Below are 22,425 nucleotides of genomic sequence, written 5' to 3'. Positions count from 1 at the left end.
ATCCATAGGGAAATCCCTAAGATGCTTGGATGGTGCCTTGTCCGCATCCTTCTGGCAACTCCTGCAGCCTAGCTGGTGCCAAATGTATTGTATGGGTTTTCTTTGGACCACATCGGCAAGACCGAGATGGGGGTCTTGTCATTTGGGCAGCCCAAGACCTCCAGGCATGCAGCGGTTGGACTTCATCCCTGGAAGTACACTCCATTTTCTCTTGAGATAGACAGATGCCAACAATATATATAGATTTCCAAACTTCTGAGAACTGATTTATAAATTAAAAATGGAGGCACACTTCAATTCTACACCCTCCATTTGTTATTTATACCACTGTAAATATATGAGTGGGACCCAGATGGTGCTGTGGGTTAAACCACTGAGCCTAGGGCTTGCTGATCAGAAGGTCAGCGGTTCGAATCCCTGTGATGGGGTGAGCTCCCGTTGCTTGGTCCCAGCTCCTGCCATCCTAGGAGTTCGAAAGCACGTCAAAGTGCAAGTAGATAAATAGGAACCGCTCTGGCGGGAAGGTAAACAGCGTTTCCGTGTGCTGCTCTGGTTTGCCAGAAGCGGCTTTGTCATGCTGGCCACATGACCTGGAAGCTGTACGCTGGCTCCCTCGGCCAATAATGCGAGATGAGCGCGCAACCCCAGAGTCGGTCACGACTGGACCTAATGGTCAGGGGTCCCTTTACCTTTAAATATATGAGCTACCTTCCTTTAGAGAGCTCCCCCTTCTAATCTACTGTGGGTAGGTAATTGTATTAAGAGTGGAGTTTGCCCACCCAGAGTGGTGGATTAGTAGGAGGCAAGGCCAGAATGATGAATCAGGCAGAAATGCATCAGACAGCACCCCTTAGTGGATGGAAGAGTGTTTGGCGATCACAGGAGAACCTCAAATTATTCATTGTGTCCCCATGGCACACTGCTGTGCCCAGACACGACACACATTTTGTTGATGAACTAAACCTAAGTTATATGGGGGCTGAGAATGGGGGTGTAACTTCAATACTGCCCCTCAATGTTTATTAATTAGTGGGAAGTATTTGTTGTCTCAGGAATGGCTCCAGGTTCAAGAGGAGGATGCTTTGTGCTCACTAATGGGTGGAAGCTCCAAACTTTCCTTATAGAGCAGCTCTCCAAGTGTCCACCATTTTGGTTTCCCTGCAAAATGGTGGCTGCCAGAAGCTTTGGAAGCTTCTGATAATGAAATTGTTTTAAAAATTGAGTGAGCCAGCACGGCGGCAAGCCAAGAGTTAATTAATGTCACTTCTTTAAAGATTCCCCAGAGTTTGCCAGATGGTTTAACTTGTTAATGGCCTCGTCTTTAACTGTAATTATTACTAAGTAGATTAGTTATTACCTGACTCATGTTCATTTTAATTTAACTCAGGGATAAAATAATAATAATAAAACCGAATAGTTTTCCTTAAAAAAGAAAAAAAAGCCTACTGTCTCCTTTGAAAAGCACCAAAAACATGTAAGACTCTAATAATAACCAAGTAACTCAGAGTGAATTTGAATTAGTCTATATCTTCCTTAATCCTCAGCAATAGCATCCAAAGTCTCTTAGCAAAAGAATGCCTGTAAGTCAAGAACATGTTCTACATTCAAAGGCATATAATAATGTTGAATACCAGGAAAAGTATTAAAAAATATCCCTGAAGGATTACACCCCTCTCCTCTCTCCCAGATCCCACATTTGGGGCAAGGCTTTTACCCAGCTAACACTGCATGAGTGTTGCACCCCATAGTTGCCTTTGACTGGTTTTAACTGTCCAGGGGTCATTTACCATTTACCTAGTCCAACTTACTTGTGAGAAAGCCCCATTGAATTCAATAGGATGCACTTCCAAGTAGGATGAATACATCCTACTCAATTCAGTAGGGTGGACTTATGAGCTTAGAGTTGTGCCAACACTTAGGATCGTGTCAAAAACATCATGTATGGGTGACCAAAGATACCCTAAGTCAGGCACAGGCAACCTTGGCTCTCCAGATGTTTTGGAACTACTACTCCCATGATCCCTGACCACTGGCCCTGGATGCTAGGGATCATGGGAGTTGTAGTTCCAAAACATCTGGAGAGCCAAGGTTGCCTATGCATGCCCTAAGTGATACAGGCAGCAATAGAGTTCAGTTCTGTAGGAAGGCTTTGCTTTCTCCTTGGGGGGGGGGGGAATCTAGCGTCTGCTGAGGAAGACATTTGTTTTAATTGTATTCTGTTATACAGAAGAGTTTCTCTGAGGTCTAATGAACTGCAGCTTATATTTTCACAATGCCCTTTCCATGCAAACTTTCAGCTGGCACAATTATAGCGGCAAAACAACATCCGCAATCATAATAGCATCAGCAATTAGAACAGGAGCATTCCGAGCAATTATCTGCAAGGATCCCCTCCTATTTAGTATAGCTACTGTATGGCAAGGTGTTCTTGTTCAAAACAAAGCAATCTGAGCCTCAGCCACCTAGTTGTACATTATCTGCTTTGCTTTCCACAATGGTCTCCTGATTTGTTGCCCAGTTCTCTACTTCCTCCATTTTTTCTGAAACTGATCCTACACTGTAAGGCTTGCAGTGATTTTCCGATATAGACTTTCCGATATGGAAATCCGTCACTTAGTTGTATGGACTGTACAAAAGACTGCCACCAACTTGTATGGTTTTCAAAGAGGATCAGACCCATCAATAGAGGATAGGGCTGTGCTGTGCACCAGATTTAGCGGAGGCCTGAACCAAATCAGGCATCTTCAGAGGACCTCAATATTGCAGTTACAGTGGTACCTCTGGTTACGAACGGTGGTTACGTTATGAGCTCCGCTAACCCAGAAGTAGCTGCTCCTGGTTGCAAATTTTGCCCCAGGATACAAATGAAAATCACGTGCCAGAGGTGTGTATGCAGCAGGAGGGCCCATTAGCATAGCTGCCAAGTCTCCTGTATTCCCCGGGAAACCCCCGTTTTTCCAGCCGTTTCCCGCCGGCAGCCCGGATTAAAAAAAAAACGTCAATCCCCCGGATTCTTACCGGCCCGGGGAGGCTCCTTCTGCGCATGTCTGGAGTCTCTGGACATGCGCAGAAGCGATTTCTGGTGCTGCGGCCATTTTGGAAATGGGTAGAGCATGCATAGAAGCAACTTCCGCTGCCACTCTGCCCAGTTCCAAAATGGCCGCAGCGCGACTTCCGGTGCCACGCCACGCTGATCCCGGATTCTTCAATCTGGGAGTTGGCACCTATGCCCATTAGCAAAAGCGCACCTCAGGATAAGAACGGTTTCAGCTTAAGAACAGACCTCCAGACTAATTAAGTTCGTAACCAGAAGTACCACTGTATTAATATTGCACCGTTTGAAGCAATCGGAAGCATAAGAACTGACTTCTTTTGGAAGGGATCATTGTTCAGTCCATAGCTGCCAAGTTTTCCCTTTTCTCGCAAGGAAGCCTATTCAGCATAAGGGAATTTCCCTTTAAAAAGGGGATAACTTGGCAGCTATGGTCCAGTCCCATAAGAATATTATTCTTTAAAAACAAAACATAAGGATCAAAAATACACCCAAAAGATCCATACAATGCCTTGTGTTGTCCAGCACAGGCTCAACATCTTAGAAATAAAAGATAACTCAAAAAACAAAACAGTGTGTCTCTCCCCCATTCCAGCCTGCCTTAGTCTACCCAAGGCCATGCAGCAATTTTTGGAGAGCCATTTGTTCACTGTTGTGTTCAGAGAAAGACTAACAGCCAGGGCTTTTTTTCAGCTGGAACATGCCAGAACTCAGTTCCAGCACCTCTCAGGTGGGCACCATTGTCATTATAAGAGATCAAATGAGGCATTCATGGTGAGTTCCACCACCTCTTTTTCTAGAAAAATAGCACAGCTAACAGCTACCACCCTTTCAAGATTGCAAATTTGCAACTCAATACCTTTGTCACCTGATCTAAGGTTACAACAGTTTAGAGCAGGCATCCCCAAACTGCAGCCCTCCAGATGTTTTGACCTACAACTCCCATGATCCCTAGCTAACAGGACCAGTGGTCAAGGATGATGGGAATTGTAGTCCAAAACATCTGGAGGGCCGAAGTTTGGGGATGCCTGGTTTAGAGTAACAGAAAACAATCAACAGGTAATTAGGATGGAAAACCTTGCCCAAAAGGGAATGAGAAGATATACACCTGGGTATGAATTAATGAATAAACAAGAATTGAACAATTATGGATGCCTGTCTTAGTATATGACCCAGCCAAGAGACACTTGAGGGAATAAAGATAATATTGTTTCTCAGGATTGGAGGCAAAGCTGGTGTGCTGGACAGGAGGAAGGCTATTGTTGGCTTTTGTCAATAATAGTATTCAGAGAACCTCTTTTTGTGTGGAAGGAAAACGAATTTGAGATGCCTGGAATTGAAGACTGGAAAAACATTGTCTAGCAGAAGGAGAATAACTGGATACCACCCTGGAGCAAACTTTTCAAATATTTTACATTATAGTTGCAACACCCTGTAGCACCCCCTCAGCTCAATGCCCAGTGTGAGGCAACTGGTCATGCTGCCCTAAATCTGCCTCTGTTGGCAGCAGTTTTCCTGTATCTCCAACACTGTTTCCAGCCACCCACAGCTTCAGGGTTTGGGATCACTGTTGGGTCTCCAGTTCCCATCAATCCCAACCAGAATGTCCAGTGGTCTGGGAAGATGGAGGATGTAGCTCACCAGTACATCTAGAGGCCCACAGGTTCTCCACCCCTGTGCTACCCAAGGCAAATTAGAAGTTTCAGAAAGTGCCTTATTCCATGACATGCTGATTTTGACATGCAGTCAAAAGAAGAAGAAAAGAAAACAGAATAGGTCAAGGCACTCCGGAGTGCTGGAAACAAGTCTAGAGAACCGCGTCCAAAGTGTGGTTTTTAGAGAAAGAGATAGATAACTGAGGGTAAAGTTGAATGTTAGTCAATGAGATCATGTCGCAGGGATCAAGAGAGAGAGAGGAGCATAGCTCATTGGACCCCAAAGCTTCCTTATTATTGCAGTGTGTCCATGACTAGTAAATAATAAATACCTTGTTAATCTGAGCTTGAAGGATTCTCAAGCTACTGCTGCATTGATATAACATTTGGGTCCCCTTTCAACAACTTGGTTTGGACTTGGCTTTTAAAGAGCACTGTATTGTTGGAAAAATGCTGGGGTTTTTTTTGTTTTTTTTTTACTCCAACCTCTGTGCCATAATCACTCAAAGAAGGATTTAGCTTCTAGCTTTCAGATACTTTCAGCAAGCAGCTGAAACAACAACTTGTTTTCGTTTTTCTCCTTCGATTTTTTTCTTTTTTTTAAACCCATGGGACACACCATCTTCTCCATATGAAATATCTCACACTTCAAACTGGCTGAAAGGCCGCGGTCAATTTCCCTTCTTCATCTTTAGGTCCATCAAAGGATGGTTGTGATTAAGCGGTCCTTGAGTAGCTTGGCTGTGTGTTTTGTTCACTTTGGGCCTGACATAATCTGAAAGGCTTTGGCAATTACTATAAAGCAAAACAGATCTAATCTCTCCCTTCGCGAGAGAACACAAACAATTTTAGATGCTTTTGAGATTATTCCAAAACTCCCGTTTGATGGTCTACTATGGAAATCTATTTGTCTTCTTCCAGCTCTCTGTGCACTAGCCTAAATCTGCCAGCGGGGTAATGAACTTCTTATCTTTTGAATACCAGAGCTGGAATCAGCGTAATCATCTCTGTTGTGGTTCAGTCAGGGAACGAGGAGTCTCTGATGTTTTCAGCAGATATGGCCCAACCATGTTTTCTTTCCATAATGGCATTATCAATCTCCGCCTCTCCCAGCCAGTCTTTGGTTTGGAGGGTTTCAAGAGCTGTGTTGCCTTCCTCAGTTACAACCTCCCCAATTGCAACCTCAAGAACCACCTCTCCCCATATAAACTGCTTCGGACTCTGTGTTCATCATCTGAGGTCCTTCTTTGTGTGCCTCCTTCACATGGGGTCCAGAGGGGAGCAACATGAGAACAGGCCTTCTCTGTAGTGGCTCCCTGTTTAGCAAATGCTCTCCCCATGGAGAGTATATATATTTTTTATGCACCAAGGAGAAATGTTCCTCTTTGTTTAGGCCCTGGGCTGATTAATATTCTACAGCCTTTTAAATGTATTGGTGGGAAGTTGGGGTTATTGTTTTGCTGTTTTGCTTTAACTTTTTTAAAATCCTGTGTTTTATTCTGTGAACAGCCCTAAGATGAAGGGTGGTATGTAAAGCTAATAAATACTACTAATATGAATGAATGAATGAATGAATGAATGAAATCTTTATTGCTAAAAGCTATAAGCCATCACAATTGGTCACATTGCGTAAAATACAAATAATTTAAAACTGAACAGCAACAGCAAAGCAAACATACAAAAATGTAGTTTAATAATAATAATAATAATAATAATAATAATAATAATAATATTGCCCCACAAGACCATTTTGACCAAGCCACACCCATTTGTCCTATATGATCTCAGGTGTGGGGCATGCCAAATGTAGGGGCAGACCAAGATGTAGCTAGGCCAAAAGGGGGTTTGAGCAGCTCCATGCACAGCATTTTCTAGACCCTGATCATTGGGACTTGCAAAATACTGTGGCTTTGCTTGCACTGTTTGATGTTAAACTGCATTGCAGGGATGGGGAAATGGGCCGCCTGATATCATTGCAGCATCAAGTGATTGGCAAGTGTGTGATTCCACCCGACCTTTCAGATGTAGCCCACTGGAGGAAGAGGAAGAGAAGGATCCAGCCCACCTGCCAGATTCATTTCAAAGATGTCCCAATGTGAAATATGTACTTAAAAGGTAAAGGTACCCCTGACCATTAGGTCAAGTCGCAGACGACTCTGGGGTTGTGCGCTCATCTCACTCTATAGGCCGAGGGAGCCAGCGTTTCTCCACAGACAGCTTCCTGGTCATGTGGCCCGCATGACTAAGCCGCTTCTGGCAAACCAGAGCAGCACACGGAAACTCCCTTTACCTTCCCGCCAGAGCAGTACCTATTTATCTACTTGCACTTTGACGTGCTTTCGAACTGCTAGGTGGGCAGGAGCTGGGACCGAGCAACGGGAGCTCACCCCGTCGCAGGGATTCAAACTGTCGACCTTCCGATCGTCAAGCCCTAGGCTCTGTGGTTTAGACCACAGCACCACCTTAATATATACTTAGAAGCACTGTAATATTTAATTGGTCCCACAAGGGTCCTAATTTAGCTCATGGCACAATTTCCCCCAATCCACAGCCACCTGTGCTATCATCATATCACAAGGGTCATCTTGGGCTTTGTTTGAGACAGCAAAATGTCTTGGGACAGTCCTGATCTTGGAATGAGGATCCCAAACTGTATGGATCATCAGCAAAGGGTGTGTGTATGTGTGTGTGTGTGTGTGTGAGAGAGAGAGAGAGAGAGAGAGAGAGAGAGAGAGAGAGAGAGAGAGTTATTTTCTCTCTCTCCCTTTCCAAATAGCTGTCGTGTCTTCTAAACATGTTCAGAGCAAAGGAGCAGGGATTTCATTACATTAATAATTACATCGCCTCCAAGTCTTTTGAAGTTGCATCACCCCCACAGATGCCCAGAAGCGGGTTTTATAGAAATGTCATTAAAGCTGTTAAGTGCAAGGAGACAGAAGGAGATGAAGTAGGGGAGGGGGGGGGGAAATCGCACACCCACACACTATCAAGGCATGCTCTCTCTATTATGAATAAAGTCAAATGGCTTCATAAAGGGGTGATGCTGGCAGTGGTTTCAGTCTGGAGGATCAGGACAAGGACTGGTGGCTTTCCTGCAGGGGCATTTATCCTGTGGGGCATTAGGCAGGAAGGAAAGCCATGGCTTGGGTCTACCTTCTCCTAGGAAGACACAGCCACTGGTCAGGTAGGTTCCAACAGCCATTGTGCACTGCATGCCCCACCTTCCTTCCTGATGCCTCAACCTCAACGGCCACCGATTACTCTGGACCATAGAATCATGGAAGAGTTGGAAGAGACCACAAGGGCCATCCAGTCCAACCCCCTGCCAAACAGGAAACACCATCAAAGCATTCTTGACATATGCCTGTCATGCCTCTGCTTAAAGACCTCCAAAGAAGGAGACTCCACCACACTCCTTGGTAGCAAATTCCACTGCCGAACAGCTCTTACTGTCAGGAAGTTCTTCCTAATGTTTAGGTGGAATCTTCTTTCTTGAAGTTTGAATCTATTGTTCCATGTCCGCTTCTCTGGAGCAGCAGAAAACAATCTTTCTCCCTCCTCCCTATGACATCCTTTGATATATTTGAACATGGCTATCATATCACCCCTTAACCTTCTCTTCTCCAGGCTAAACATACCCAGCTCCCTAAGCCGTTCCTCATAAGGCATCATTTCCAGGCCTTTGACCATTTTGGTTGCCCTCTTCTGGACACGTTCCAGCTTGTCAGTATCCTTGAACTGTGGTGCCCAGAACTGGACACAGTACTCCAGGTGAGGTCTGACCACTCCAACCTGACCCACAGTGATCCACAGCTGTGTGTACCCAACTTAACTGAGGCACTCTTTATATGCTCAATTTGGCTCAGGCCTCTGCAGAATGGGGTGCAGAGCCCTAGTTACAGGCATCTCCCCACTTGCACACAATTGTCTCACTTGCAACCTTGTTCCACAGCACCGGGACATCCACCCACCCACCCACCCACCCAACCATCAATTCCAACCTGAAATAGTGAGAGAGAGCTGGGAAGTCCTTGTGTCTTAGGGGGAGAATCTCCCCAGAGCCCGAAGAGGATGTCAGTGAGCCAAAAGTCCAAAAGAAAGACTCCAAGGGTTCCAAAATGGCGCATGGGAGCTCTCACTGCTGTCATGCTACCCTATTCCACAGCTGTTTGTGTGTGTGGGGGGGGGAGATGCATGAACTGCAGGGTGTTCCCCAATTGTGTGCATTTTGCTTATGTGCACGGGGGCCCGGATCGTAACCCCTGCGTAAGTGGGGGAGTTGCCTATATTTAAACAGAGGTTTAATGGCCTTCTGTTAGGGATCCAGTTGTTGTATCCCCCATTAGCAGGAAGTTGGACTTGAGTCTCTTCCAGCTCTACAGTTCTATATTCTTGGGGAATAGTCTAATGTACAGTTTGGGGAGGGGGGAGATTCTGACACAGCACTCAAATCAAAAGGAACTTTTAAAGGAGGGGGAAAGCAGACCATAAATGTTAATTTTTAGTAAATTGTTATTTAACAGTGGGGAATCTATGGAATTATTGAAGACTTTCTGCACGCTGAGGAACAAAGCACATTAGTTCAACTGCCTGTCTTGCAACCAAATAGAAAGCTTGGGGAATTGAAGAACCAACACTCTCACTCTATTGATTTCACAACTGAGTATTAATATTAAATGCCTTTTAAAGTCCATTTGTATTGTGTGTGTTTTATGACATGACGCTGTCAGCTTTTCATTGATTTCTACTTTTTCCATTTAAAGGCTGCACAGGAGGCAAAATGGATAATGCATGTCTGGCTATGTCTTTTTTCCTACAAAGAAAGCAGGACGTTGTTACAGGCTTTTAACTATACAAATGCCTCAAATGGGAGGGATAACAAGAAAGTATATAAATCTGATTAATTAATATTGCTTGCTCACAGTAAAGTAACACTGAAACATCCCAATACTCTCCACCACCCAGGTGGTGAAGGGGTGCGGTGGGTGCGGTCTGACCTGGCTGTCATCAGTGAGGGGGTGTGTGTGACAAAATGACAAAAATATGAGGTGCGCGTTACAGTTTTACTAAATTTTAAACATTCAAATCCAGCCACATTGCCCCGCTCCCAACTTTATTGAGGAATGTTGCCACAGGACTACATTCCCTTCCTCTTCTACTAGCAGGTGCCTGTGGTAGATCAAGGACATTTATACAAATGGGGACAGAAGACTCCTTTCATGGGTGGAGGGACTTCCTTGGAGACAACCCCAAGATTCTTAAATCCCAGCTTTGCTTTTGTATAACTTAATTCTTGTTTGTGTTTCTTTCAACACAGTGCAAGTTCCAGGACCGGTAGAAAACCTGCGGGCTGTATCAGTATCACCTACCTCAATTCTTATTACGTGGGAACCTCCTGCCTATGCAAATGGTCCAGTCCAAGGTTATAGACTGTACTGTACAGAAGTAGTTACTGGGAAAGAACAGGTGAGCCAATGAACACATGGGCAAAAAAAAAACCAAAAAAACAATGAAGGGGGGGATCTTTAACAAATTTAGTTGCCTAAATTAAATGAAGGGTTTCAAGTCCTCTTTGCAGAATTATTATTATTATTATTATTATTATTATTATTATTATTATTATTATTTATACCCCGCCCATCTGGCTGGGTTTCCCCCGCCACTCTAGGCAGCTTCCAACAATTACCAAAATACATTAAAATATCACTGATTAAAAACTTCCCTAAACAGGGCTGCCTTTAGGTGTTTTCTAAATGTCAGGTAGTTGACCTCCGATGGGAGGGCATTCCACAGGGCAGGCACCACTACTGAGAAGGCCCTCTGCCTGGTTCCCTGTAGCTTTGCTTCTCGCAGTGAGGGAACCGCCAGAAGGCCCTCGGCCTGGATCTCAGTAGCCCCACATAGAGCGCATTGCAGTAGTCCAAGCAGGAGATAACTAGAGCATGCACCACTCTGGTGAGACAGTCCACAGGCAGGTAGGGTCTCAGCCTGTGTACCAGATGGAGCTGGTAGACAGCTGCCCTGGACACAGAGTTTACCTGCGCCTCCATGGACAGCTGTGAGTCCAAAAATTACTCCCAGGCTGTGCACCTGGTCCTTCAAGGGCACAGTTATTCCATTCAGGACCAGGCAGTCCCCCACACCCGCCCGCCCCCTGTTCCCCCAAAACAGTACTTCTGTCTTGTCAGGATTCAACCTCAATCTGTTAGCCGCCATCCATCCTCCAACAGAATCCATCTGAAATGGGATAAGTTCTCAAAATTCTCACTACCTAGAGCTGAAATGAAGAAGTTTTTAGGAGGCCTCAAAAATGAAGGCATCTAACTAATCTTATCTGTATAACAATTTGATGTAGTAACAATTTCCGCTGTTTCCTTTGTGCCCAGAATATAGAAGTTGATGATCTGTCATACAAGCTGGAAGGGCTGAAGAAATTCACAGAATATACCCTGCGATTTCTGGCTTACAATCGTTATGGACCTGGAGTTTCAACTGAAGACCTGACAGTCAGAACCCTTTCGGATGGTAAGGCAGAGCAAATAATATACACACAGGAGAGAGAGGATGGGAGTGAATGGGCAGAAAGTGGTACAGCCTGCATCTCTTCTTATGCCAAGCACTGCCATTGTGAATTGCCATTCATGCATCAAATGCTTGGTGGATTGGCCCACTGTGGAGGAGGGGGAAACTTTATAAATGGGCTGAGACAGAGTCTAGGTTGGCTCAGCGCTTTGCTCAGGGTTGCAGTTTGAAATGGTTGTGAGGTGTAAGCCTCCAGAAAGTATCTGCAGGTTTGGAGATCCGGATGGGGCAGCATAGGACCACAAAGAAGACTGAGAGCAAGCAGGAATTAAAAAAAGAGTAGAACCCACAAATTGTGAAACCATTAAAATAGCCTATTTAAAGTAAGTCCCCCAAGAGGGAGTTTGAGTTGAGCTCACAAACAGCTACATCCAGAAGTTAGAAAGATGAGTACCAGTGCAGAAGAGGGGAGAGAGTTATTATCATATTAGTATTTCCCTAATATTCCTGATCACTGAGTCAGAATATGATGAAACAAAATTAAAAAAAATTCCTTCCAGCAGCACCTTAAAGACCAACTAAGTTTTTTTATTTTGGTATGAGCTTTCGTGTGCATGCACACTTCTTCAGATGTTTTAGTATGATAAGGAGGGGTGGAAGAGAATTTTGTCCGGTTTGAAATTTTTAATGGACCAAAATAATCTGCACCTGCCTGACTAATACACAGATCAGAATCCAATCATCCTTCAGATTTCACACTGCTCCAAATTTTCGGAAACAGTTCTTGGCTAAAAAAAAGAGAAAAGTACCATAAGGCATAAAAATATGTGTGTTTTAGAATACAGAAATGTATACCTTGAGATAAAATGTGTCTTTTAAAAAAAATGTATTGAGTTATTTTTTTTAAAAAAATCTTGAATTAATGCATCTGGCTGGCCAATGTGAGAATGGGTTGCTGGATTAGAGGGGCCTTTGGCCTGATCCAACATAATAATAATAATAATAATAATAATAATAATAATAATAATAATAATAGATTTTATTTGTATCCCGCCCTCTCCAGCCGAGGCTGGGCTCAGAGCAGCTAACAACAGACATCAATTAATTAAAATACATCTTAAAATTAATTCTGACAAGTTAAAATCTGGGCAGGTGGCAATTATCAGGTTGGAATTTAGAGTGGTTAATACTTGCCAGGTCCAACTGTTTCCATTGATCATGCAAGGACCTGAGTCTTTCGGGGCCTCTTTCGGGCTTGTTTTATACCAGGCACGTCCAACAGGTAGATTGTGATCTACCAGTAGATCCCTGGATGTCTGTGGTAGATCACTGCTAGATCACTGCCACCCCTAAAAAAGCTCACCCAAAATTTTCCTCCTCCCTAAAAAAAGCTGAACTATGACCTGAAGCCCTAAAGAAAAATGGGCCTCCCTCCCTCCTAAAAGAAGCTCAACAAGTTTGACCTAAATCCCCCCCAAACAGGGCTTCCCTTCCTTAAAAAAACTCAACAGCTTTGACCTGAACCCCCCAAAAGGGGGTAGATCACTCCCAGTTTTTAACTCTCTTGGGAGTTGGCCACCCCTGTTTTATACAAAGGAAAGTAAGTCAAACTGCGTCCTGCCCCAAGGCCTTGTGTCCTTTTACATATTTTCACACATTCCTGACCCTTGTAATTGCTGGCCTGACCCCAAATTGAATTTGGGATGGTGGTGGCAGAAAGACTTGGAATTGATCTCTCCCCCTTGATTGCCTCGCAGTGATAACCTGTGGTTACTTGAATAAAACCACAGAGTAACCACAAAGGACTGTGTGAGATAGCCATTCATTTCATAAGGCTGCAAATATCCTTTACAAAGCTACCGTAAGTAGATCAAACCTCTTTACAGTTGTTATTGTAAGCAGCACTGTTTATTACCTTGTAAAAGTTAATTTGTGATACCGCTGCCTTCTTTTTTGGGAGAGCTGGTCTATTATTTCCACCGTTGACATTTCTCTAATACATTTCCAAGTGGCCCTTTCACCTATCCATCTAATTGAGATACCTTTTTATAGTACGAAACAGACCTTGGCAGAATAAAATACCTCATGCGTATAATTATGAAAACAAAACACACACATACACACACACACCAACACAATAAGGTGAAATAAATTATACTGTACTTAATTTATGGAGATTGAATTGAGACTCTGAAGACCAGGATGATGGCCTCAACACTGAACTTTGACTTTCCAAGAGAAAAAGGGAGATTCATATTCATGCAAGAATTTAGAAAGTTAGCCTCATAAAGTTTTAATTCTTCTTGAGCAGAAAAGTATCAAGAGACGAGTGTTTTTAAAGAAAACCTTCTGTTCAACATCAAGGTCTGCTAATGAGCTAGAGAGCTTTGATAACCTCAGATGAATGACAGCAGGCTGAATTGAAGCATTTATTTTATTTTATTTTATTTTATTCAATGCATTTATAATACCACCAGGGCAGTTTATGATACACTTTGCCTATTGATACAAAACACTTGCCCTTTCAATCACCAGAGTCTTCTGGGTAGTTCATATGAAGTCCAAACAACATACTGTTAAAACGTTAAAAAAAAATTTTTTAACAAGACTCACTGAATTCTGTCCCCTGTGTTAAAACCAGCTCAAGTAGTATTGCAGCATGTCAAAACCCAGTCAAAATAATTGATTCAGAAAGGAAAATTAGGCATTAAAATGAGAACCAAATTATCACCCCTCCCATTCTCTTCACTTCTCTTCTATCCCTCAGTGAAGATATGAGTCTGGAACTTTATCCTGGACAACTTTCTGAGAAGTAAACCAAGTGGTTAACTAGCACCCAAAATATGTGATGTTGATTATATTGTGACTTTTTTTTTAAAAAAAGCAGCAATTAAATTCTCTCAGGCTGGCTATTGATGCTTCATTACCTGGTTAATTCCATCTAACAATAGCTCTGTGGAGCTATTATTATTTTAAATAAGCAGGGAATGTGGTAAAGGGGACTTCACAAGGTAAAACCCCCAGAAGAACTATTTAGGGTAAAACCAATAAAGAAATTGACAAGAATGGACAAGGCACATTAGGGCAGTATATGTACGAATATGATAAGTGGTTTGAACCGTTAATACTTTCCTTGATCTAGTTATTTCTCACAATCTGGTTTTACAGTTCCTAGAACTGGGAGAGGAACAGTAATTCTATGTGATTTGGTCTCTGAGCTTATTGGATAATTCCTTCTTATTGATCTTTCAGAGTAATAGGATTGACCCATTCAAGAATTGGTACACTATGCAGCAATGTCTGTCCAGAATAATAAATAATAATAATAATAATAATAATAATGCTATATGAAATGGCTGGAATATAAAGCAGCATGAGACAAATCAATAACTGTATCTATAATCACATTGAAACTTTTAATTTTTCTTTAGCCAGTTGTAAATATGAGCTCATTTCTCAAAAGTAGGACAGATTGTTTGACAAATGGGCCTTTCCAGAGGAGCTGTCAACTGAAGGGTCTATCTCATTATCTGCCCCTTCAAAATAGCAGGAGAATCTTAATAGTCATCAGCAAAAGCACAGAATTATTCTGAATTCATCAAAATCTTATAATTAAGTAGCAGAGGAATATGACTTAAGCCAAGTGAGACCGGTAGTTCATCTAGCTCAGTGTTGTCTGCATCAGGGACAGGGAAGCTGTGGCCCTACAGGTCAACAGCTAGTGGGACCAGGAGAGGCATAAAATGGGAGAAGCAAAGGCAGGCACACAGACTTAGTCTTTGATTGTTTGGGGGAAACCTTGGAGACATAGCTGCCAAGTATCCCGTATCCGCCGGGAAAACCCCTTTTTTCTTACTGTTTCCCGGCGGTATCCCGTTTGGCGATAAATCCCGGCATTCTCCCTTAAATTCGCTTCTTCCCGGCGGCCATTTTTCTGGTGCCGCTTTGCCCTTCTATGGGCACCAGAAAATGGCGCCGCCGGCGCCGGAAGTCGCTTCCGCGCATGACTGAAAGTTGCGTGACGTGACTTCCGGTGGCGCTTCGCCCTTCTATGGGCATCAGAAAATGGCAGCGGCGCCAGAAGTCTCTTTTACGTGTTTCTGGTCATGCGCGGAAGCGACTTCCGGCGCTGGCGCCGCCATTTTCTGATGCCCATAGAAGGGCGAAGCGCCACCGGAAGTTGCGTCACGCAACTTCCGGTCATGCGCGCGCTGCCGACCCCGGATCTTTACGACCCGGACTTGGCAGCTATGCTTGGAGAGGAGGAGACATGGATGGCTGTGGGGAGGCTGGGACTTTTAGTCTGACACTCCTGTGCAGATCCTGTTTTGCTAATAAAGAGTGGACTCCAACCACACACGCTTCAGTGTGATTTACTGCTGGCTCGTTCCTGTGCCCTTGTCATGTGTTGTGTCCCTGGCCAGATTATTTTGACTGGGTTTCAAATGCTGCCGTACTACTTGAACTGGTTTTTACACAGTTATCCGTTGAAGCTTGCACTTCTTTGTATTTTGTGGTGTAATTTTGCAGCTAAAAGTCCATCGGAAAATCCATTGGAAAACATGCATTAGTGAAAATAACACACATACACATGAATTATGTAAGACAAAATTGCATATAAAAATGGGTATATTAGAAAAAAGATGCAGATGATTCTTGTGAAGGCTTGTGTTTTTTTATTTTAAAAAAAGTCTAAGGTGGACATGGAGTGAACTGAGGGTTGGCAGAATGAGAAACTAAAAGAAGCTGAGAAGAAGAGTTTGGATTTGATATCCCGCTTTATCACTACCCGAAGGAGTCTCAAAGCGGCTAACAATCTCCTTTCCCCTCCTCCCCCACAACAGACACCCTGTGAGGTGGGTGGGGCTGAGAGACTTCAGAGAAGTGTGACTAGCCCAAGGTCAACCAGCAGCTGCATGTGGAGGAGCGGAGACGCGAACCCGGTTCCCCAGATTACGAGTCTACCGCTCTTAACCACTACACCACACTGGCTCTGAGAGTCATCCGTTTCTACTTGAGGAGTGGTTGTGCCCCAGATTCCTCCATAATAAAACTGCCTGATACATATTTTTAATGAGAATATTTTTGTGTGAAGCTGATCACCTATGGATGAAAACACTTTCAAAGTTGTCAGTGCTTGCCCCAAACTGTGCAAGGCAGCGACTGAAGCTATTTAACATGTAAATATGCACACCAGTGTTTGAGGTCAACTTTTGATGTTAAAACATTTCATTTGAGGAAACAGGTGCATCTTGTTCTTATTTATAATACCCTGATTGCTTTGATCTTTAATTAAAATCTCAATCTTGGTGCTATAACAGCTTGATCTTTCAGAATTAAACAGCTGATATCATAATGAACACGCAAACCAGCTTTCGAGCTTTGCCGGTGCCTCCATGATAAAAGTTACCATTCTACATTTTGCATGATAGCAGTTCAGGTCTGAGACAGGCTCAAAGAGATTTTACATTATGTTGTATTATAATGTTTAGTAGATTTGAACCCTGCTTTTTGAACTGAGTCCTCCATGTAGTTCAATATCTCTATAAAGGACAGCCAATACATTAAAAGACATTACAGTGGTACCTCTGGTTGCGAACAGGATCCGTTCCGGAGCCCCGTTGACATCCAGAGCAGTATGCGCACAAGCAGATCACGATTCGGCGCTTCTGTGCATGTGCATGACATCATTTGATGCTTCTACACATGCACGAACTGCCAAACCTGGAAGTAACCTGTTCTGTTACTTACGGGTTTGGCGCGTTTGTAACCTGTGTTGTATGCAACCCGCAGCATTCATATCCAGAGGTATGACTGTATATTTAAACTAAACTAAACTCAAAAAACAGTCTGGCTGGGGTAGGAGGATAAATGTGGGTCACATTTACACTGTTCATTTAAAGCCCATGGCTTCCCACAATGAATCCTGGGAACTGTAGTTTGTTAAGGGTTCTGGCAACTGTTTGTGTTGGATCAGAACAAAGGTTCCACTAAATCAACATCTGGCTTCCTGTAGTGACCAGCCAGATTCCTATGGGAAGCCCACAAGAATTCACTGACATCAATAATACAGTCAAATATTGGTTCTTGGACGGCTTAGTTGACAAACAAATCAGCTCCTGAACCCCGAAGACCCGAAAGTAAGTGCTCTGGTTTTCAAACGTTTTTCAGAAGCCGTATGTCCAACACGGCTTCCGCTTGAATGCAGGAAGCTCCTGCAGCCAATCAGAAGCCGCTCCTTGGTTTTCGTATGTTTTGAGAGTCGAAGAGACTCCCAGAATGAATTAAGTTCGAGAACCAAGGTACCACTGTACTCTCCCCACAGTTGTAACTTGTATCACTGGAACTGGAATACAGTGATACCTTGGTTTGCGAACTTAATCTGTTCTGAAAGTCCATTCTTAAACCAAAGCTTTCTTAAACCAAGGCGTGCTTTGACACAGGGGGACTCAATTTACAAATGGAACACACTCAACAAGAAGCGGAACATGTTCCGCTTCCAAGGCAAAGTTCACAAACCAAAACATCTACTTCCACATTTGCAGCGTTCTTAATCCAAGTTGTTCATAAACTAAGCTGTTCTTAAACCAAGGTACCACTGTACTGAATGTGAATTTGGAATTCCATGTTGTCACCAAGATTGACAGGGATAAAATAACAAGATTGAGTAGAAAGCTGCTTTCTACTGAGTTAGAGCTTGGCCTGTCCATCTTAGAATTGCCAGGTATTGAACCTGGGAACCATGTGTGTATGTGTGTGTTTACTGCTCAGGTAGGAAGTAACCACATTACCTTCTCCCTTCCACATGATCTCACCTTTGCAATGTTAGAGGTAGAGCTGTCTGGCCTAGCTTAATGTTCAATATGCTTAAATCTACACTTGGAGTATGTGGGTGTTCAGAATGTGAGATTATCCTGGATCCAGAACTTCAGCTGGTGGCTGAACTCCCAACAGACTACGATAAGGATGGACAGCCTACTTCTAAATAATTTCTGGTCTTTTGCCAGTGTTCATTCATAAAGCCATTCTGCACCAACCCTGCAAAGCATGTGTGAAAATTCACATTCTTTTAAATATTTTTTTCCAGATATTTTTGAAAGCATTTACCCTAAAATCTGGATTTTGGTATGACATTTTATCATAAAAAGTATGCATTTTAGTGTAAAATAGGCATCTTGATGCAGCTGCAAAATTTAGAGAAGTGTGAAAACCAAAGGATGACTTTGTTCCAATCCGCATGTTCGTCTGAGAAGATCTAATTTAGTCTGTTGGCTAACAAATACCCTGCTGATTGCAACGGCCAATGTTTGTCATCCCTGATCCCAAAGGTAGGGGGATCCATGCATATTTCTTTCCTGCCTTTTACTATCAGAATACATTTTCAAAGCAGCCATCAACAGTAATTAAAAACAATCAATTAAAAGGTATAAGAAAAATCAAGAAGCAGCAATAAAAATGCCAGTCGTAAAACAATCAGCAGTCATAAAAACACCAATCAGTAATAAAACAGCAAGAGCACTATTAAAACATTATCTATTAAAAGCTTGGGAGTATAAAATTCTCTTCAACTATCACCTAAAAGCTAACTAAATAGGCAGCAGCTGAATGAAATTGGGGCAGATTACTACACTTTGTGTGTTTGTTTTTGTATTTATTTAATATATTTCTAGACCTCCTTTCATCTTTACAAAAGTCAGTAAAGACATGAATGCAATTGAATGTGCTGTAGAAGCACAATATATTAAAATGCATAAGGCAAACCATTGGGAGGCACCACCAAAACGACCCTGTCTCCATTTGTCTCTTGCCTAACCTCCAAAGGTGGGGGAACTTAGAGCAATGGCCATTACTAGGGAAATAAGTTGCTAGCCCATGAAATCCCATTGCTGTTATAAACAGCTGTCACATTTGTGGCAGGAGTGAGTCGGGCTCATCCCCACTTAGAGGAAGCACACAAAGCTTGCCCCTGATATTTTTTTTGGGGGGGGGGATTGATTGGCTGCTTTCCAGCCAATCACAGGGCACACTACATTGCCCCTGTTTAAGGGCAGTAGCACCCAGATCACAGAAATTATTAATAGGCCAGTGCTAAAATGAGGACTGACTAATAAGCTTAATGAAAGTGGAGCAAAACGCAAAAGATGTTTATTCGGCTTTACGCCCATCATAAAACACAACAAAATGAAACAAATCAAATAAAACAGCAGACTCATACAAGCCACAAATAATATAACACAATTCACAGCTCACAAGGACAAATATTAACAATTCAAAAAAGAAAAGTTTAAGATTAATATTAAAATTTAGGCACTACGCTAAAATCAATATCTGATGTCATTTTAGAAATTTCTTATAACTATCAATAATCAGCTAACATTCCATTCCGTCTCTTGTACGAGAGGACGGCTGTTAGGAATTTAGCAACCTGTAGAGTAATATAAGGAAAGTGGAGGAAAATAAGTAGATTTGTCTAGTTTTCACCTCTGTATGGGAGACCTTTGAGGCACCCACTGTGTGCCTCCACCCGCTGAAATTGCTATGTCCCATCATAAACTGAGGAGAAATAAGGCAGATGGGTTTTTTAGAAGAGATGCCATTGGCGTATGTAACTCTAATTATGGTTTTCCCAATCTCACCCATTCCCCTTTTTCATTTCAGTTCCAAGTGCCATGCCCCAGAATGTCTCCTTGGAAGTGGTGAACTCAAAGGTAAGTGTGGGTCCAGCACCCTAATTTGAAATGATCCAGTTCTGTGCCTCTTCCTATATGCAGTGGAACCTCCGGTTGCGCACGGGATCCATTCCGGAGCTCCAGTTGGATCCCGAGGAATTCACAACTGGAGGTGTTGTTTCTGCGCATGCACACAGTGCGGTAGAGTGCTTCTGCACATGTGCGGATGGCAAAACCTGGGAAAATACTTCTGGGCTTGCCAGAGGTGTGCGTATCCAGAGGTATCACTGTTTGTACACACACACACATGACTGTTATTAGGTTGTCTGACAGTATGATTTTTTTATTGTGTTTTTATTATGTTTTATCATGGATGTTTTATGATGTGTTTCTAATGTTGTTCTCCACCCTGAGATACTTTGGTACAGGGCGGTCTATAAATTGAATAATATACCAACCACTGCCACCCAGTTGATTGAAGCGTGTGAGGGAGGAGTGGACTTGCCACTGCCCAGCCTTCAGTCCCGCACATGGTTTTGTTGAAAGGTCTGCCTGTAATCTGAATTTTGTATTGTGCAGCCGTCACAGGTTGCAGGTTGTTAGCATGGCATGAATAAGCCAAACAAAGACTCATTTATGGGTTGAAACAGGCCACAACTTTATTTGGTTTTATACAATGAGGAAGCAGGCGTGTCGTGGGAGTTGGGTAAGGGTCTGGTCTTTATTTCGCCAGCCCTTGCTGTTCAAATGCTTGTTGGATCTGTTAGCTAGGAAGCAGCCTTGGGAGTTGACCCATGTTAGAGTCTGACGTGGCTCAGACCAGGCACCTGAGCGGCCGCTGTGCTTCTCTCTCATCAGGCCCCTTATGTCCACTCCACCCCCACTTAGACTCTGCCCAGTTTGTGCACTGATTGAATTATCAGCTTAGCAAGATAATTGGATTACCTGTGTCCTAAATTTAAAGTTTCTGAGTGCTTACCATTTTGAGCTCTGTGATATGAAAGATGGCCTTTCAGGCTTCTTTTGCAATCCAAATGTCTTGGGCTACATGTGTACCAGTTTTCATTTTTCTAGCTAGTGTGTTGTAATAACTCAGACCTCTTAGGGTGCACTTTGTTTTGAGGGAGAAATGCCCCATTTTGAGATTTTTTGAAAACGATTCAAACTGTCCTGGAGATGCGTGTACCGCCATAATTTAGGAAATGTTGATATCTGAGTATTCCAAGTGAGAGAGGACAGGTCCGTTGGGTTTTTATTTTGGTGTTTTTTTTTTGCTTTCTTTCTTTCTTTCTTTCTTTTCTTCTCTTTTGAGATTTTTGTTCTTTTCTTTTTTAATTTTTTAATTAATATTATCCTGTGACAATACATAGCAAAACCATTCTGCGTCAAACATCCTTGCTTCTCACGCAAAAGAATAAGAAAGCAAGTGAAATAAAAAAAGAGAAAATAAAGAAAAGAGAAAGAAGAAAATGACATATGTAGAGGGGAGAGGAACAACGTAACAAGAGCTCTATAACCCAATGGATAAATTAACTTTTGCTTTTCTATGCCAGCTGAAAACAAGGTTGTTCACTCAGGGATTTACTGGATGTTTCTGTCTAGACTGGGTACTAAAATGTAGTTCGCTGTCTTTTAATGGTGGCTGCTTTACTGATCCGTTTTAATGGCCCTAGTTTAATCATATGATTGTATTGATTAACAATTTGGATTTTTTCTCCTTCTCATGGTTTTATTCTTATGGTTTTAGATTGCTTATTGTACCCTACCCTGGGATCCCTTGTGATGCTAGAAACAAAATAAATATAAAAATGAGCAAAAAAAGAAATGCCGCTCATTCTGCAACACATTCAGAGATTTTGAAGGAGGAGAGACTAAGACAACTTTTAAGGATGAATTAATTTGGCGAGGGGCTGGCAGATCAGTCCAAAGCCCCTTTGCACTGAGCTGAAGTGTGTGGACTTGGTGGAGGTCTCCCTCTGCCAGCCCTCCTGGCTCCATCCTTCTGCCTGCCTGCATCATTACACTGGTGTAGAGCTCACCTTTCCACCTGCCAAATGGGCAGAAGTGCCGCTGGTCAGCTCCCCACTGATGGCAGTCAGTGGATAGCCCTAAAATGGGGTGTAAATGTGATGATTCCCTAGCTACTCTTAACGCCCCATCAGTCTAGAGAGGAGTGGGGTGGGATTTCTCCCTACCAGCCACTGCCTGGACATCCTCCTGGTCCCTCCCGGCTGTAGTGTATTACTTATTACTTCCCCAAAAGTACTGAGACTATTCTTCTAAGACAACCTAGCATGGTCCCTGGGGACTTGCGGGAAAGGAAAATGGCAGCCAGCCATTGCTCAAAGGAACTCAATTGCAACAGCATGTTCTCCCTAAATGTTGCCAACAGTTTCTGCTCCGTTAGGGCAGATGGGGCACTGCCCTGCCAACCTCAGCCTGCCATCACTTCCCTGTGTTCTTGCAACCTCATCCTCCTTAGTCTCAGTGCTGATCTTGCAGAACTCAGCCAGGAGGAGGATAGGGA

At 43.0% G+C, this 22,425-nt stretch overlaps 1 protein-coding gene across 1 annotated transcript in view; it reads left to right on the top strand.

Annotated features, from left to right (window-relative positions):
- The window catches only part of DCC (DCC netrin 1 receptor), a 904,619-nt gene that overhangs the window by 676,636 nt on the left and 205,558 nt on the right, over window positions 1-22,425 (top strand). The window contains exons 10-12 of the mRNA XM_060280362.1: window positions 10,025-10,173; window positions 11,094-11,232; window positions 19,888-19,937. Coding sequence (XP_060136345.1) covers window positions 10,025-10,173; window positions 11,094-11,232; window positions 19,888-19,937 — 338 coding nt within the window. The remainder of the gene's footprint in view (window positions 1-10,024; window positions 10,174-11,093; window positions 11,233-19,887; window positions 19,938-22,425) is intronic.

Source organism: Zootoca vivipara, chromosome 11, assembly GCF_963506605.1.
Source record: "Zootoca vivipara chromosome 11, rZooViv1.1, whole genome shotgun sequence".
NCBI lineage: Eukaryota > Metazoa > Chordata > Lepidosauria > Squamata > Lacertidae > Zootoca > Zootoca vivipara.
The sequence above is the reverse complement of the archived record's forward strand: the minus strand, read 5'-3'. Positions and strand labels throughout refer to the sequence as shown.